This window comes from Manis javanica, chromosome 16, assembly GCF_040802235.1.
Source record: "Manis javanica isolate MJ-LG chromosome 16, MJ_LKY, whole genome shotgun sequence".
NCBI classification, from domain to species: Eukaryota; Metazoa; Chordata; class Mammalia; order Pholidota; family Manidae; genus Manis; species Manis javanica.
Window position 1 is genome coordinate 35,817,062 of NC_133171.1, and position 16,608 is coordinate 35,833,669.

The window sequence follows — 16,608 nt, forward strand, 5'->3', positions numbered from 1 at the left end:
ATATTAATAATTTACTTATACTTAATAAAAAGCAGGCATCATCTCACTATTCTTTAATCAAAACCAGTGCCTCTCTTGCTGTTGACGGTGGAGATGTTTTATGTTGTGGGGATGAATGGGAGGTGATGAGATCTTTTGTTCTACCCACTTGGTAAGCAAATCAAAGCACATTTAAGAATCATGATTCTAGGGATGGTATCTCCTTTGGTGTTCTCAGGCCAATTCCAGTGTGGTGGTGGTGGCAGTTGGGGGCTGCCACATCAACAGACAATTCTCTTGACATCAGTTGGTTATTCTATATTTATTTCAGTTCTGATACTATCTACCTGGAGAAAGTGTCACATTCCACTTTAAGAGTTCAGTCCTAGAAGACTCCCCCTGTCACCCTTTACCCCATTACAGATGCCAGTCGTAAATCCAGATTATTACCCAAACTTCTGATGGCTTGGCTATAAACTAGAGGTTCCTACAACCTGTGCCTTGCATTCAATTAATTTGCTAAAGTGGCTCACATCTCAGAGAAACATTTTACTTACTGTATCACCAGTTTATTATGAAAGGATATAACTCAGGAACAGCCTTATGGAAGAGATGCATAGGATGAGGTGTGGGGAAAGGGCACAGAGCTCCCATACCATCCCCAGGCATGTCACTCTCCCAGAATCAACGCATATTCACCAATCTGGAACCCCACTGAAACTGTCCTTTCAGGTTTTTCTGGAGACTTCATTACATAAGCTTGATGACTTCAATCATTGGCCACTGGCAACTGTTTCAACCTCTGGCTTCTCTCCCCTCCCTGGTGGTCCGGGGGTGAGACTGAAGGTCCCAGCCCTCTAAGCACTTGGTTTGGTTCCCCTAACAACCAAACCCCCATCCTAGGGTTACCTACAGGCTTTCCAAAAGTCACCTCATTAACAAGACAGAAGACACTCTGATTGTTCGCATCACAGGAAATTGCACCTAGATTCTGGTTGATTTCAGGAGAGAATCAATGAGTACTTGAAGCCAGTGATTCTTAAAAGGTGGTATTGGGATCACTAGTATCTGCGATACCTAGAACTTGATAGAAATGCAAATACTCAAGTTATTAATCTGTGTTTAATAAGCCCTCCACAAGATTCCCATTCAGCTGAAGTCTGTGATCCATAGCCCTAAACCACTATCTCCAGGAGAGTTTGAATAAATTATAAGGACATCTGCTTGATCACTTTCATGACACTAACACACCTGGTGTCCATGGAAAACAGATTACTAGATTGACATAATGCATCAGGGTTAATTAGGTTGGTCTATTCCTCAGGAGCAGACAGGTTGTCATATATGAGATATGTAAATTATCTGAAACATCAAATTAGATTTTTTTTTTCTTAAGAAGCCCGTAGGGACCTGTTGAGGTCCATGACACTCAAAGTGTGATTCCTGAACCAAACAGCCGTAGCATTACCTGAGAGCTTGTTAGAAATGTAAATCTCATGCTGCACCCTACTGAATCAGACAGAATCAGCATTTCAACTGGATATCATGTGATTCTTACACATATTAAAATCTGAGACTCATTGAGTTCATCATCTGCCCTCAATTAAAAAATATCATATTTAAGAAGTCACTTTTCCTGTGAAATTATGAAACACCTTAGATCTTTCACAAATCGTTCCATCTCCCACACTACCTGTGTGATATCATACTAATTATGCAAAAATTATTGATTTGTGTGATTTTTCCAGATCCCTCAAAATCTATGGTAAGAATTAATATGTATTGAATTTTACTATGCTCTTTCTTTACATGATATTTCTTTACATGAGTTAACCATTATAATCTTTGCTCCAACATTCTGGGTTAGAGTTATGTTTTCCATTTAGCAGACAAGAAATTGAGGCAAAGAGCAAATTACTTGTTCAGTTACTTATCTTGTATGATAAATTAACTGACTCCAGACATGCTGGTGCCATATCGCCTGCTAAGGACGTACTCTCTAACCCAGTCTATTAACACTTCCAAACATGGCGTCTGCCTATGGTGTAGGGCAGGGACATGGGACAAGCATCAGTTCACTTTTTCCTGCCTATGATGAAAAATGCTGAGATATAAACAGTATAGTAAGAACAGGAAGGATTCCATCTTGGCCCTAAGATTCCATTTTAAAAACCAGGGAGTTAGGAAGTAAGATTCCTGACATATTCTTTAGCAAACAGACAGTTACTCAATCCCACTTTGGGAACAGGGTGGGTGGTCTTGATTGATATGTTCCCAGAGGGGAATTGACCAATTTCTTGCATTAAATTGATTTTGCAGAATTACCTGGAGGACTGATAATAGAAGAGACTTAATGTCTCTTTACTGGAGATAAGCATTTTGACCTTACAAGTCTATACCCCCAACCCTTTGAAAAGTGCCTAGAAGACAGAAACCCAAGCCTTTTAGCACACTTCCTGTCTGAGGACGCCCACACTTTTTCTCTCCTTAGGTGCTAAACTTTCAATGAAACGTTCTCACTGCTCAACTTGTGTTTTGTCTCTCTGCACTTTTCCAGAGGTAAGTGTCTTTGTTTCTTTGCTACCTCATTCTATTTCTAAGTCTTCACTTAGTCTCCGCTTTACTCCTGATAAGTAGGGAGGGGCTGCTGAGAGCTTCGATTTGGGCCTGCGAGTTCCCACTGCCTGGGTGACCGTATGGATCTGCAGCTGGTGGAGCCCGCCTGGAAATCTCCCTTCTTTGGGAAGTTCTCAGAACCTAATCTCACTCCATCCTATGCTCCATGGGTCCCCAGATCTTGGGGTGGTGGGGACTAGTCCCCACACACTGCAGGTCCAAGCAGACACGGGATGCCAAGTGACCCTACACCAAGAAAATGTTCAGCGAGCTTTCTCTTTTTCCCTCTGCACTTTCCTCTTCTCAGCTGCCTGCAAGGTCGCTACCATTCATTTCCACTCTCCCTCTAATGAATTCCTTCCTTACCTACGCTATTTGACCTGCTCGAGAATTCTTTCTTGTTCAGAGTCAAGAACCCTCCCCCGTCCAGGTGATGTCTCACCTGGTGCACAGGGAGAGACCCCCCCAGACACAGCTGCTTGGCAACACGCATTAACAGGAGGCATTGCTGCTAATCAAGGTTCTTTACCAAAATTCAAGAGTGGTGCTGAGGAAGAAGGGAGGTAGAAGAGGTACTTTTTATATTTTAGGTATGAAAACTAATAAAGGTTAAATATATAGACTTACCTCTGGGCTCAAATCCAAGGGATCTATGCAGAATTCTAAGTCTACAAATTAAATAACAAAAAAAAGCCAAAAGTTACAGAATTTACCATGGCTCTGAAATTTTACATGGGGTGGTAACTAAAGTCATTCTAAAGAAATGGTTTATTTGTTTTTACTATTCTTTTTATTACTAACTTATAACACACATGCCCATTCTCTACAGAATTCAAACGACTTTGCAAAAAAATGGAAAACAAGATCCTAAAGGAATAATTAACTAATTTCTAAGAGGAAAACACACATTTATAAGTGAGTATCTGTGAATTTGATGAACTACAAATTCACCATGGAGCCGCTTTAATCCAGAAAATACAAAATACTGGACTATTTAGGGGCTATGTTATAAATGTGAATACAGAGTAGAGAAATTCTGTTGAGTGTTCCTTGGAAAACCAAGAGACTTTTTTAGCACCTGGACTGAATTTGAAGGAAACCGAACTTGAATTAGAGTTTTGTATAGAAACCAAGAAAAAGTCAGTGGTTTGGCTAGATGAAGTGATTTATTTAAAGCCAAAACTTAACATAAAGCTCCTGGAATACTAACCTATATGAATTGGCTGTAAGAGAAGGTGGTGTGTGTGTGTGTGTGTGTGTGTGTGTGTGTGTGTGTGTGCACATGCATGCACGTCCATATGTGAGAGAGACAGAAATCCACAGAGATATTTTTGTAATGGAAATGTCTAATTCACTTAGCTAATTGTTTTATTTATAGTCTATAATCTTCTTTTCAGAGAGCTAGTGATCAGATGACAATAAAAATTGAACAAAAATTTACAAAAGTGAGTTTGAGCCCTTATTAATCCACTTTGTAAAATCTTTATTTTGCCAAAAATAAGTGTCAAATTTTATGCAGCTTAAAATATATATATAAAACTGTATATTACGCACCTCCATACACATGTGGGTGTGTTTAAAGGGCTTTCTATAAAAATGTTCCCTAATGGAATGTTATTTTTAGATGGAGACCTTCACTGGAAATAGATGAAATGTCGTAAATCTAGATGAAATGCAGACAAATAACCTATCCATTGAATGCAGACAAGCAAAACTAATAAAATCATCTTACTAGCAATCTTGATACCTAATATGAAGCCTCGATAGACAGAAGTGAAAGGCAGGGCTGCAAAAAAGAAAGTAAGTAGTAGAAATAGATGCTAATCAGAAGGACTCTCTTCTTAAACTTCTCAAAAGACTATATACATTTTTAGGAGTTTTTATATCAGTATTTCACAAAAGCCAGCTAGTATTATAAATCTCCTGGGGACAATCTTCTTTCACCCTTATTATTAACATACAGGGCTAATCATATCATATAGTTCAATTAAGAGGATACACACATTTAAGAGCAAAAATTGCTTGTTGACAGTATTGACACCACCCAAGAATCAACTGTAAAATAGTTTCCTACTACTCAGACTTTTTGAAGGTAGGGCTATAAAGGGGAAAGTGTTGAAAATTTAAAGGGCTTGAAATGTTTTTATTAAATTGGACAGTAGCAACCTAGCCTTGCTAATTCCTAATTCCTTTGCTCAAATATTTGAGCTGAAAATTCCAGCATAAGTGGAAACACAAATGAGGTTCTTAACAGGGAAGCTATATTGTTAGGACAGTTCTAGTATGAGAAGGAAAAGCAATGGTGTTCAGAAGACAGTGCTGCCATAGAAATATACGAGATATTGGTTCGTTTGTTGATTCACTATTTATTGAGTGGCTAATGGATACCAACTGTGTTTTTAGGCACTGGGTTGAAGCAGGCCGCCTTGGGAGCTGCATGGTGTTACTCTTACCTTTCTGAACACAGATATTTCTCATTCCCAGCGAAGTGTGAGTGACTCTGGAACCCAAGGCCAGTGACTGGGTTTTTCCCATATGGGTCCCCAAACTTGGTTGAAAATCAGAACCACCTGGGTGAATTTTTTTAAAAAAATACAGATTTCTGATCTCCACTCCAGGTCCACTGAATTAAAATAACTGAGGTTAGGCCAAATATATACATAGCACAGACTCCTCAGGTTCTGGAGCAAAGCTATGATTTGCAGTCGAGGACCATTTGCCATGTGAAATACAGCTCCCAGAATGCTACTGGGTATTGTCAGATACCAACTTCCAATAAGTCAGTGGTTCCCAGACAGGCAAACAGAGAAGCAGGGCTAACTGTAAAATAGGAAGTTCCCGTGCCACAGATCCACTTAGGGTGGCCTTAGAGGACAATGATGAAGGGAAATGGTCTCTACAGGCAGTGTGTGAACAGAACTCTGGATTATTCATGTAGAGAATGAAGTGGATAGAAGTTAAGACTGATAGGCAATGGTAAATTGCTTGATTAGGGAGAGGAGAAGAGCAGACTTAGAAGACTGCAGACAGAGAAGTGAGATGAGAGGCACACAGAAGGACCTACGGTGGTGGTACAAGCACATCTTGGTGTCCAGGTTAGTGCCTAGCAGAGAGTAGCCACCACAGAGCAGGCCCTCCATGGTCAGGTAAACTGGAGGTCTACCCAGTGGAGGACGGACATGCCCCCTCTTCAGCCACCCAATGCTTCTGCAATGAGCATGAGGAGGATAGGTATGGGAGCAAAGATGGCAGCTGTGCGTGGACCCCACAGATGGATTCCCTGTCCCTAAAGCTGAACCCTCAAAGTTCTGCCCATGCCGATGCCAAACTTCCCAAAACAGCAGAGACCTGTCCTGAGCCCTCAATTTGGCAGTTTGGTGGCAGATTGATGATGTCATCTACCCTGAAAGGAGTGCAGACCTACTCTGGCTATGGATTAACCTTGTTCCTTCACATCAAAATATTCTCACAAGTGTCTACCCTATCTTTGTGCAGATGCAAGTGGACAAGGCTTCCTCTCGGACCTTGCACTATGCACCTCCTTCTTCCCTCCCCAGGGCTTTTCTGCCTCTGCAGCGTGAAATGTACACTGGGTTCCACTCAACATGCTACTACACTCACCTTTCACTCAGCATACACTATACACTCTACACAGTTCCCAGGGAATCACAGCTCATTGGGTGGAAAAGTGGGAAAAGGCTCCAAAGAATGATTGCTTTGAAGACAGTTCTGTGATGTATTTCACAAAGGACCTTGGAAGGTCCCAAAAGCCACAAGACAACTTGACAGAGCTAGAGTGATTGTGTGAGTTGTGCACTTTACAACAAAGGTATGAGCTCAGGTGGACCAGCTGATTTTCAAGCTGAGGTTAGAGAATAAAATGAGGACTTGATAACATTGAGAGCTGACAGCTTCTAGATCCTGAACAGTAATACATACGACTGATAGAGCTCTCCAGTGTTGAAGGGCTCAGTTTTTCTGAGTTAAAAAAAAAAAATTGACTCAACTATGCAACAAAAATAAGATTAAGGGTATTACATTTTCACTCAAGTCTATTGTTTAGATTAGCTTAAATCATTAAATTAGAGAGAGGGGCATGGGATGAGGAAGCAGGGAAATAAGGCAGACTTGGGAACTAAGTCAAAAAACACTTTTTATTGTGGATACTGGCACACAGAACTGACTTAAAGCAAGTAGATTAGAAATCTAACACATTTTTAAGAGGTTATATGGCCAGAGAGGCCTCCAGTCGGCCTGCAAAAAGTCTGTGACTGATAAACCCTAAAATAATTTTCAATACCTCAAACTGTATGTGTAAGATACGGTCTGTGAGAGCTCAGTGTTCCTCAAGGAGGGTATATTCCCCCCAAGCCTACTTGAGACATTGCTATGGAGGAAAGTGGATAAGGAAGATCCTGTTCAGAGAAAAAATGGGAGCCACAAAAAGTGGTCCTTCCCAGTTGTCCAGGGAAATCCATGCTGCCAGGGAGGCTTCACAATGCATAGCAAGCAGAATCTCATTACTGTGTGACATAACACTCCCATTTTTGGTGAAACTGAATGTGAGTTTTTATTGAGGCTAAGCTGTCCCAATTATAAGATACAGCCATATTATATTGCATAGCCATTATATATTATATAGCTATGTATATGTTATGTATATATCATATATATATATAGTGTGTGTATGGTTAGGGGTTGTTTGTGTTGGGTATGATGTCGGGGAATAGCTAGTCTCTTTCGTTCATAGGTTGCCTGTCTACTACACGGTGCCACAACACCTGAATTGCACTTCACCCAAGATCTAACACAATCTGAAAACTGAACAAAAAATATCAAGTAGGTGGGCAAATAAGTGGGTCTGAAGGCGAGGAAAGAGGTCTGCTCTAGAGATCGTAAATCAGTGAAGGGGTCGTGATGTATGTGGCCATGGATGAAATGGCCTCCTACAGGAAGATGATAGAGTTACTCTAGCAGAGAGCCTACTGAGAGTTGAACTGAAGCAACCCAAATATTTCTAAGCCATTTGGATGAGCCTACACGGTTACCCCGAGGCCAGACTGGAGTGGGCCGGTCAGTCTGTAAGAGATGAAGAAACTGAAGTGAGGACACACACAACTCCTCTGGGACATCTGGCTGTGAACGGGAGGAGATTGAGTGTTAATGAGTAAGTTTCTTATTTTCCCGCCTTTTCTAACAAATGGCAAATGGCGATCCCTGACTGTTTAGACATGAATGGAGTACGTCTGTTTCTGGTAATATGACAAAATTAGCACCATGAACAATCACTCTTCTGCAAGGAAATGACTAAAAAGTACTAGACACATGTCAAATGAAATCTTCAAATGTAGAAAAAGCATTTACTGAAATTCAGCATTTTTTTCTTAAAGGGAATTGCAGTCTAGGAATAGGAGGGAACGTCTTTATTCGCATACAGAGCATCTAAAAAATACTTAGGACAAACATTATCCTTAATGGCAAAATGGTGAAGGAATGCCCCTTAAGATCAGGAACAAGACAAGTGTGCTATCACCATTTATATTTAACCATTTACATGTATACATGGATTCTAGGTGAGGAGCCAAGGAAGACAGAAAAAGAAAGAGAAGTAATGAGCCTGGACAGAGGAAACAAAACTGTAATTATTAAAGAACATATGATTATCTACATGGGAAATACAAAAGAATGCAATAACTTGCCAAATTTTATGAGTATTTTAAGATCCTGCTGTATAAAATTCATGTAAATAGATTCCTATCAAAATCAACTGAATTTCTATAGTTCAACTATGAAGAGTTTGAAAATACAATCCTAAAATATGATTTACAGTAGTTATTGTAGTGTTGAGCAATATCTAGAAATAATTATAGCTGAAGGTATGCAAGAAAATTATTATTGAGAAATCATTATTTTCATTGAGAAAATAAAAACTTATTAAAAGACATCACAGAAAATCTGCTTCCATGTATTATTGGAAGGCTCAAAATCAGTAAAATCATAAAAAGTCAAATGTCCGGTGGCAGGGGAAGGGTGGCAGTGTGAAGGGCTGCTGAGCAGGGCCCAGGGCACCAGTGGGTTGGGCAGGCCACTGAAAACCTGCCTGTCCTAGGGGAGTGTCAAGAGGCAAGAACACATATAAGCTAAGGCTCCAAGCTTCTTGAATATGCGCCATTGGGCTTCATGTACAAAACACAAATACAAAGAGAGATTTTTTGTTAAGAATTTCAAGGCGATGATGGCAAAGCATGTAATCCCAAGCTCAGGGCCCTGAATACAGAGCCCTGTGTGACTGCAGTGGCCACAGGCCCATGAAATTGGCCTTGCTGATACCCAGGTCCTACTTGCATATACTGTAATTTTATTAGTTTATTGAGCATCAGGATTTTCAATCTCTTGGCAATTCTCATCTTCAGGAACGGCAGAACCAGAGCTCCACACAGTATCATGCATGTGTGCATCAGTTTATGGGGTGGTTATCACCGTGTTGGGGGAGGAAAGGATGTGATTATCGAGGAGCAGTTAACAAAACTTAAAAAATAACGGCAATGTTCTGTATCTCAAACTGAATAGTAGATAGCATTATTATTCACAATTGTATTTATATTATAAATTTTCTTTGGTAACTATGAATCACTTAAAAAAATCTTTTAAAGTGGAAATGGAAATCTTCCAGTTGATGAAGAATGACTGACTATTCTAAAAACAGTTAAAAAATTTCTCAGTTTATGTAACCCAGATAACACATAGCACAGTCGAGGTCAAAGCCCAAGACTGTGATATGCCAGGCCGTCATTTGCCATTAGCGACCATGAATTTAGGGTCATTGTAAAAGATAAGTGAACCCTCACATATGAATACAAACATCTAACACAAAACAACAAAAATGCCATTTACTGTAACTGAAGAAGCAGATGTTTTAGGCAAAGCAGATAAACAGGGGAAAATAAATAGATACTTCCAACAAACCATCTCTTTTTCACTAAGGATATAATTGGCACAAACATTTTTTTTCCAGTTTCTACCAAATTTAAAAATACAAAAATCCTATGGCCTACTGATCTTACTGTTCTATTGAAATACCGGATAACGTATTGCAGCAGTGCCTATACTAATAAACAATTACCTTCAACCTAAATGTCCACATTGATCAGTTAAATAAACCACGGTATATACATATCCATATACATATATACACTGCAGTATATTATGCAGCCTTTTAACAGACTAAAGCCATCATCATATAGTACATACTTGCAAAAGAGTCCACCGTAGAACTCTAAGTTAAAAAAGCGAGTTGTAAAGGACTATGTACAGCTTGATTCCATTAAATAATATGTGTATATGTGTGTGTCTGGGTGAGGGAGGCATCTGCTCAGGTACATGCAAGGTATTCAAGGTATGTATGTATTTCAAGTAAAATTAAAAGGTCTGAAAGAATGTACACCCCCCTTCACCACATTGACTCTCAAGAACGGGATTGAGGGAGAATTAATTTATTTTTATTTCTGCATTGTTTAAATTTAAGTTTGCATGCATTTTCTTTCTTTTAGTACACAAAATATTTTTATATTTTAATTATTTTTGATGTATTATCAGCACACAGTATCCTATTCATTTTTGTATCATGTTTGTATTCCTGTGCTTTGCATTCCCTGTAGGATTTAATAAATATATGCAGTCTCTTTTTATTTTTATTTTTTAAAATAATTCTTCAAGAAGAAGGAATGGAGTCTCTAGGGGCAGAATGGGGTTATTTCTAAGTATATTTTTAGATGACTAAGTTGATGTAAAAAAGACAACTCTGAGCAAGGTGAACAGAGAGCAGTCCTGTCTGCGTGAGATACAGCCACACCTGTGGACTGAATCCTTACGTGTAACAGGGAACACTACAGCGACCCTTTAATCCCTTCCATTTCTGTGATCCCCTCTGTCTTAACAAATTCCTTTCCCCTCTGTCTTAACAAATTCCTTTCTCTAACGTTCTCCTCATCAGCTCTCATTGACGCAAACTTGCTCCATGCTGCAAGATAGCAGAGAAAAGCAAGTCTGTACAGACGTAGAGATGCACAGCTAAATGCAACTTGGTGGCCAGATAGTTCATTCATTCAGGACATTCATTTGCCTAAATCTGGTCCTGCACACAGGAATGGAGGGGGATTCTTCAATGCCTTTTCAAAACTTAGTTCTGAGAGCAGAACTAGGAGGTTCTTACTGAGAATGTTTTGAAACGTACTGAACGGACACAAGCTTGTTTTCTTTACCATTTCACAGGAAGGAGAACATAGTGGGCTATGTTCCATCAGTCAGCCAGTGTTTGGATGCAGGGTCTGCCACACTGGGGGTGTAGAACCCTGAGCAAGCCACTTCATCTCTTAGCTAACTTTTCCTCACGTGTGCAACTGAGAAAATAATAGTATCTAGCTCGTGGAATTGTTAAGATTAAAGGAGAAAATGGGACCAAAAATAAGCCCTCAATAAATGCTAACTACTCTATAATTATTTATAATTATTATCAGACTGACTTGTATACATAAATATAGATTATCGGCAGGAAATTTATACCCCAAATAAGTATTTTTCACACAGCAGAGAGCAACACATCAGTGAGTCATGAAATCAGTTTAGTGGACAACAGTCAGCATTGAAAAAAATTAATGGAGTAGAATAATGTAATTTTTTAAACGACAAAAGACGTTGCACATAAAAGCTGATGTAAAATGCAATGCTTACTGTGGTCTGAGGTCAAACGAGTTTAAAAAAAAAAATGCTTCTGAGTCAAACACATGTGACAAGCTGAAAACCTTCCTTAACTGTCTTCTCAGTTCCACCCAGTCTGGCCCTTACGTAGCGCGAGCAGAAGCTAAAGGGCTTTGGAAACATGTTGTAATGATGGCATTTTTTGATAACGCATGAGCACACTGGGGAGGTGAGAGAAGTCAGGAGGTTATGCTTCGAGAACATTCAAACATGTCCTTGTGCTATTTCTCAAGTATATAGGGCAGGGGATAAGGGTTTGTTAGAACTAGCCAACCTCAAGGATTTGGTTCTTGTTTTGAAACTTTTCTTATTAAATCAAGTACTGAGAACTGTGACAGAGGACTTTAAGTTTCCTTTAATTCTATAACCCTATCACTGGAGATTCCTACTTTAATAGGTAATGTTTGAGGAAAAAAAATCTCACACAGTTTAGTCTTCCTGGTTAGTGAAGAAAGTGAAATAATTTTGAATTTTCATTTTTCAAAAACATCATACTTCAATGTTTACTGATTTTAAATGACCATTTCTACTATTTCTCTACAAATATTTTCTGTTTTGTGAAGTTATAGTTGCCAAACATAATGAAAATAAAATATAACAATAATTCAAAATACATGGGAGAAAACCAGGTTTGGAACTAGAATTAGGTTTCTGGGTCTGGCATTTTTAGGGAACTTATGCCCAAGGAACTGAGTTATCACTAACCTATAAGATCTACAATTTTTTCTGGATACCATTAATACGGAGAAATCACTTATAAATAAACATGACAATGTAACTGAATGCTGTTGGCTTAAATTATTTTATTTGGTTATTTCCTTCTGTAACATTATAAGCCACTTATAATAAACACCTTTAGTTCCACCAGAATTAGCCACTTAGTATTAATCAGAGAGGGAGATTATTTAGAAAGTATGACTCCATATATATAATGCTGCAGTTTTCCTCATTTTATCATTATTTCAATTGAAATCTGTCTGTAATTATAGAAATTATAGAAATTCTACAGAGAACTCTACTGGAATCAAAACCAAATTATACTCTGAGATATATGTCTATTACCTAATATACAACAAATCACAATTTGATCACATTGGCCAATGTGTATCTCTTTAGTACTTTTAAGGAAAATAGAAAAAAATTAAATATGTCGTGTATCTGTTTATAATTAGATAGCTATAGGTATAAATATACACATACCTGCATCTTTCAAACATTTTTAAATAGAGAAATTTGGTTTGCAATGAAATAGTATATGTATATTATTTATTCCTGTGAATGGTATTTGCAGGCTTGCTGGTTATAACGAGGGTCCTAGGGACTTGATGATGTTTTGGGACTTGGATGGTTGCATGGACTAACCTTGAAGATGGATAATGGAGAGGCCTGAAATCAGTATGGGATCATATCCTTTGGTTTTTCCTATAAACCTAATACAACCTATATATGGACAAATCCCTCTTGAACACTTGCTCACTTTGAGACTCTGGACAAATTATTTTAGTTTTCTTGTGCCTAGAGTAAATAATAACTTTAGAAAATGTGTTCTCCATCCCATCATTACAGAGAAGTTGGTAGACATAGTAAAGATCAAGAGGAGAAAAAGTAAGTATGTTTTACATAGGTCAGGACAGCCACATGATTGATTATTAAATTAATGATCCCTGATGAATCCTACCTTGACTATGCACATCGTTGTAGAGTCCTCTCTCACAGTGACTCTGAGCTTGGCCATGTGATTTGCTTTGTCCAAGGGGACATTAACAAATATGACAGAAGCAGGAATTTGATAAATACTTGCACATTGGGGCGTAGCCACTAGGAGCGCTGCTGCCACCATGGAAGAGTCCCGGGATCTACTGCTGAAGGTGTCACATGGAGAACCATGCATCACAGCCAAGGACACCCGCTGAACACCATCGTGAACAGTCAGCCTCAGATGAGCCACTGGCTCCCTGTAGCAACATGACTGACCCCAGACAATATCACCCGAAGAACCACCCAGCCGAGCCAAGCCCAATGTATAGAATTGTGAACAAATACATGGTTATTTCAAGGCACTAAGTTTTGGGGTGGTTAATTACTCATGATAGACACCTAATGCATTCAGTTATTTGGCAGGATAAACCTTTTATGCGGTTGACACTGAAACAAATAAATAGTAACTAGGAGTGACTGATCATGTAAATTAAAAATATAGACCACTCGCAGATAAATGAATACAATAGCAAATGCATCAAACACAAGCAGAAACTATTTTAAAATGGAGCAGCAGCATAAAATTGCCTTGGTGAACAAATTTTCTGTGTTGGAGTACTACTTTGTACTGTATATACAAAGGCTATATGTGTGTGTGTATATGTGTATATATATATAAAATTTACTGAATATATATGACTTACTGAAACATGATCTTCTATGAAGCATATGCTGGAAAATCTCACACAAAGATTCTTCATTTTGCGTAGTGGTCCTGCAGGTGCACTGCACTTGAAGGACGGTCCCAAGGGTACCAATGTAAGCGGCTTTGCAGTCATCACTTCCCGAGCAGGTGAGGTCCTGCTTGCTTAAGGTACTGATGCAAGTCTCATCTTCACGGCACTTTCTAGTCACACGCTGCCAGCACTTGGACTGAAATGTCCTATAGCGTCTCCTAGAAAGAGACCAAAAACGGAATTGGTCTCTGAATAATATTTTACATTAACGTGGTGCTGCCTCATCTACTGAAAGATTGATGTGAGACACAAGGCCTCCTAGATGCCAGTACCGAGCTGAAAACTAAGTTCGTAGATTCAAACGTCCCACTAGAGAGTGTGGAAGAAAAAGTAGAGAAATCTTGTGCGTTATTTTCCTTTCGTGATGAAAGACAGAAGCTGAGTTCAGGATTCCCTGGATGAATTTTTCTTCGTTACTAATTTTCTGTTTAAGGGTGATGATTTGCAGTATGAACTACTTGAGAGATTTATTAGTCAACGTTTTTTGAGGCAGAACGTGGTTTTGTGACTAGCACCGGCCATTGTCTCACACCAAGTGACATCAGGGAAGGCACTTGACTTTTCAAGCCAGTTTTGAAAGGTGGGCGGTACTGTACTCTTTCTCAACTTTTCTAAGCAGACTAATTAGAATTTATAAAATGCTGTGAGCCTCTCTGGCAGCCAGAGCTAATTTAAAGCGAAACATTGTAAGTTTACTTAATGGCGAAGGAAATCCATTAGAACCACATCCATTTATAACTTTTCTGACTACATACTTGATCATTATTGTACTGGCTTTGAAGAAAAGTCTGGATCATGTAAAATAATTTCATTTTGGAAACTTTCACAGTAAGAAGATATTGTCAGGGGAACCAAGGATATTAATCATCCTACTTAATATTTATCACCAAATTTTTAACCCTTTCTTGACTCTGTAACCATCAAAACTTCATGAAACTGAGTACATAACAGTTGTTATGAGCTAATTTGTCCAGATGGTACTACTCTGCTTAAATCCCTAAACTGCACTATGTTCAATACTCGTATTTTAAGTCATTTTAAAGGAATCAGCTTTTTTAGTACAATGGCAAAAATCAATTTCAATATACTAAAATTTATATCTAAGAAATACTACACATCTTTTGAGCATAAGTCTGAGGCCAGAAGAACAAATATGTTCCTTTAGTGCAGTTAAGTGTTATATATAAGATATCATCTAAATGTATTAACTGTATTGATTATCATTTATGAGTTGATAGAGAATAAATTGATACCTAGATGCCATTTATTTTGTTTAATGTGTATTTTACTAAGTTTAAATTTCATGATGTATTTAATCATTGGAAGTTATTCAGAAAAGTAGTTGTGAAATTTTGCAAAAATAATTAAAGGATATTAACAATTTTAAAAATCATAAAAATACTGTGGTGCATTAATTACTAAATCATTTGGAAGAAACTTTTAAATATGGGAAAATTTTATATTATAGAAATTTTATATTATATTAGGTTTGAAAAGTAAAATGTTTTGATGTGTTTCACTATCCTTACTTTCTGAATATCATGCAATCTTCCTCTTTGGTTTATTACTAAAACAAGAGTTTAAAAGTGACTTTTTAAAGGGAGTTGAGTTGATTATTTTGTTTTTATTTTTGCTATTGATTTCCAGTTACATTGTAAACTAAGAGAGTGTGATCTGTGTAATTTCTGCACACAGAATGCATTCCACTTGCCTTTGTGGCCTAATACATAGTCAAATTTTATAAATATTCTGTGGCACTTAAAATAAATGTGTATATTATGGAGTTTTGCTTTAAAAAATAAATAGAATTTTTTTCTAAGCATATACTTTTTTCACTACTTGAATTCATACATATGGAAATAGAATGCATTATAATTTTCTGTAAGTTCCTAAAAATTTTTTATTGGCAAAACAAGCTCACCTCCCAGCATCTATCTGTATGGGATAAAATTAATTGAAAAATGTCCTTTACACTGTTTTCTTTGGCCTTTTCAAATAAAGGAGTTTCAAAACCCATCATGAATTGAAGAACACGGACAGAAGTTGAATTTTAAAACCATGTTCTTTTGCCACATGTATAGACTCTTTGGCCAAAATTATAAGTGATAAAGGGCTTAATGTTCTCACTGAAGAAGTGGTTTTTCATCTGGAGATTTTTTCCCCCATCTTAATTACATTAACAAATATAAATTCTGGAAATCTCCCTAAGGCAAAATTTGCTTGAGAAAAATGACAGGATTTATCTTTTTACCTTGACTACTAATGTATAATATGTCAGTCACCTCTATAACGTATTCATGGAGGGACTGTTTGCATGTGGTGAGAAGAAATTGAAGACACACAGTCCATCCTTACTTTCCAAACTAAGCTAGCAGAAGAAGTATATATGTACATCAACAAATTATAAAAATTAAGTGACTGCAAGGGAAAAGAGATGACATGTCTTGAGTGCCTGTCATGTTCCAGACCTCCTGTACCAAGTAGTTTGGAGAGGTGGTTAAACCCAGGAGTCCTTGTGGAGGAAGATTACCAACCTGTGCCAATCAGTCTGAGAAGGTGTTGATGCTAAGGTGAGTTTAAGAGGGTGTGATTTAGAATCCATTACAGGGCTTCTCAAGGACTAGAACAGCAGATCCTACCACTTGCCCTTAAAATACTGAATTCGATAAGAAAGCTTAGATATCTCATGTTCTGAAGGTTGAACACAAATAACTTCTTATGATAAAGTAACACTTCTGGGGCCCTGGCACTGCCATCAGGT

General features: G+C 38.0%; 2 protein-coding genes across 3 annotated transcripts in view; one reads left to right on the forward strand and one right to left on the reverse strand.

Moving 5' to 3' along the window:
- Positions 1–4,088, forward strand: part of HMGCLL1 (3-hydroxy-3-methylglutaryl-CoA lyase like 1) — a 310,746-nt gene extending 306,658 nt beyond the window's left edge. Inside the window, exon 11 of one of the 2 annotated variants that reach the window (XR_012126034.1) lies at positions 2,471–4,040. The gene's annotated coding sequence lies outside the window, so the exon portion shown is untranslated. Of the gene's footprint in view, positions 1–2,470 lie in introns of both variants that reach the window. The other variant, XR_012126035.1, reaches the window with a different exon arrangement.
- The window catches only part of GFRAL (GDNF family receptor alpha like), a 55,448-nt gene that overhangs the window by 20,267 nt on the left and 18,573 nt on the right, over positions 1–16,608 (reverse strand). Inside the window, exon 6 of the mRNA XM_037020819.2 lies at positions 13,755–14,005. Within this exon, the coding sequence (XP_036876714.1) occupies positions 13,755–14,005 (251 nt within the window). The remainder of the gene's footprint in view (positions 1–13,754; positions 14,006–16,608) is intronic.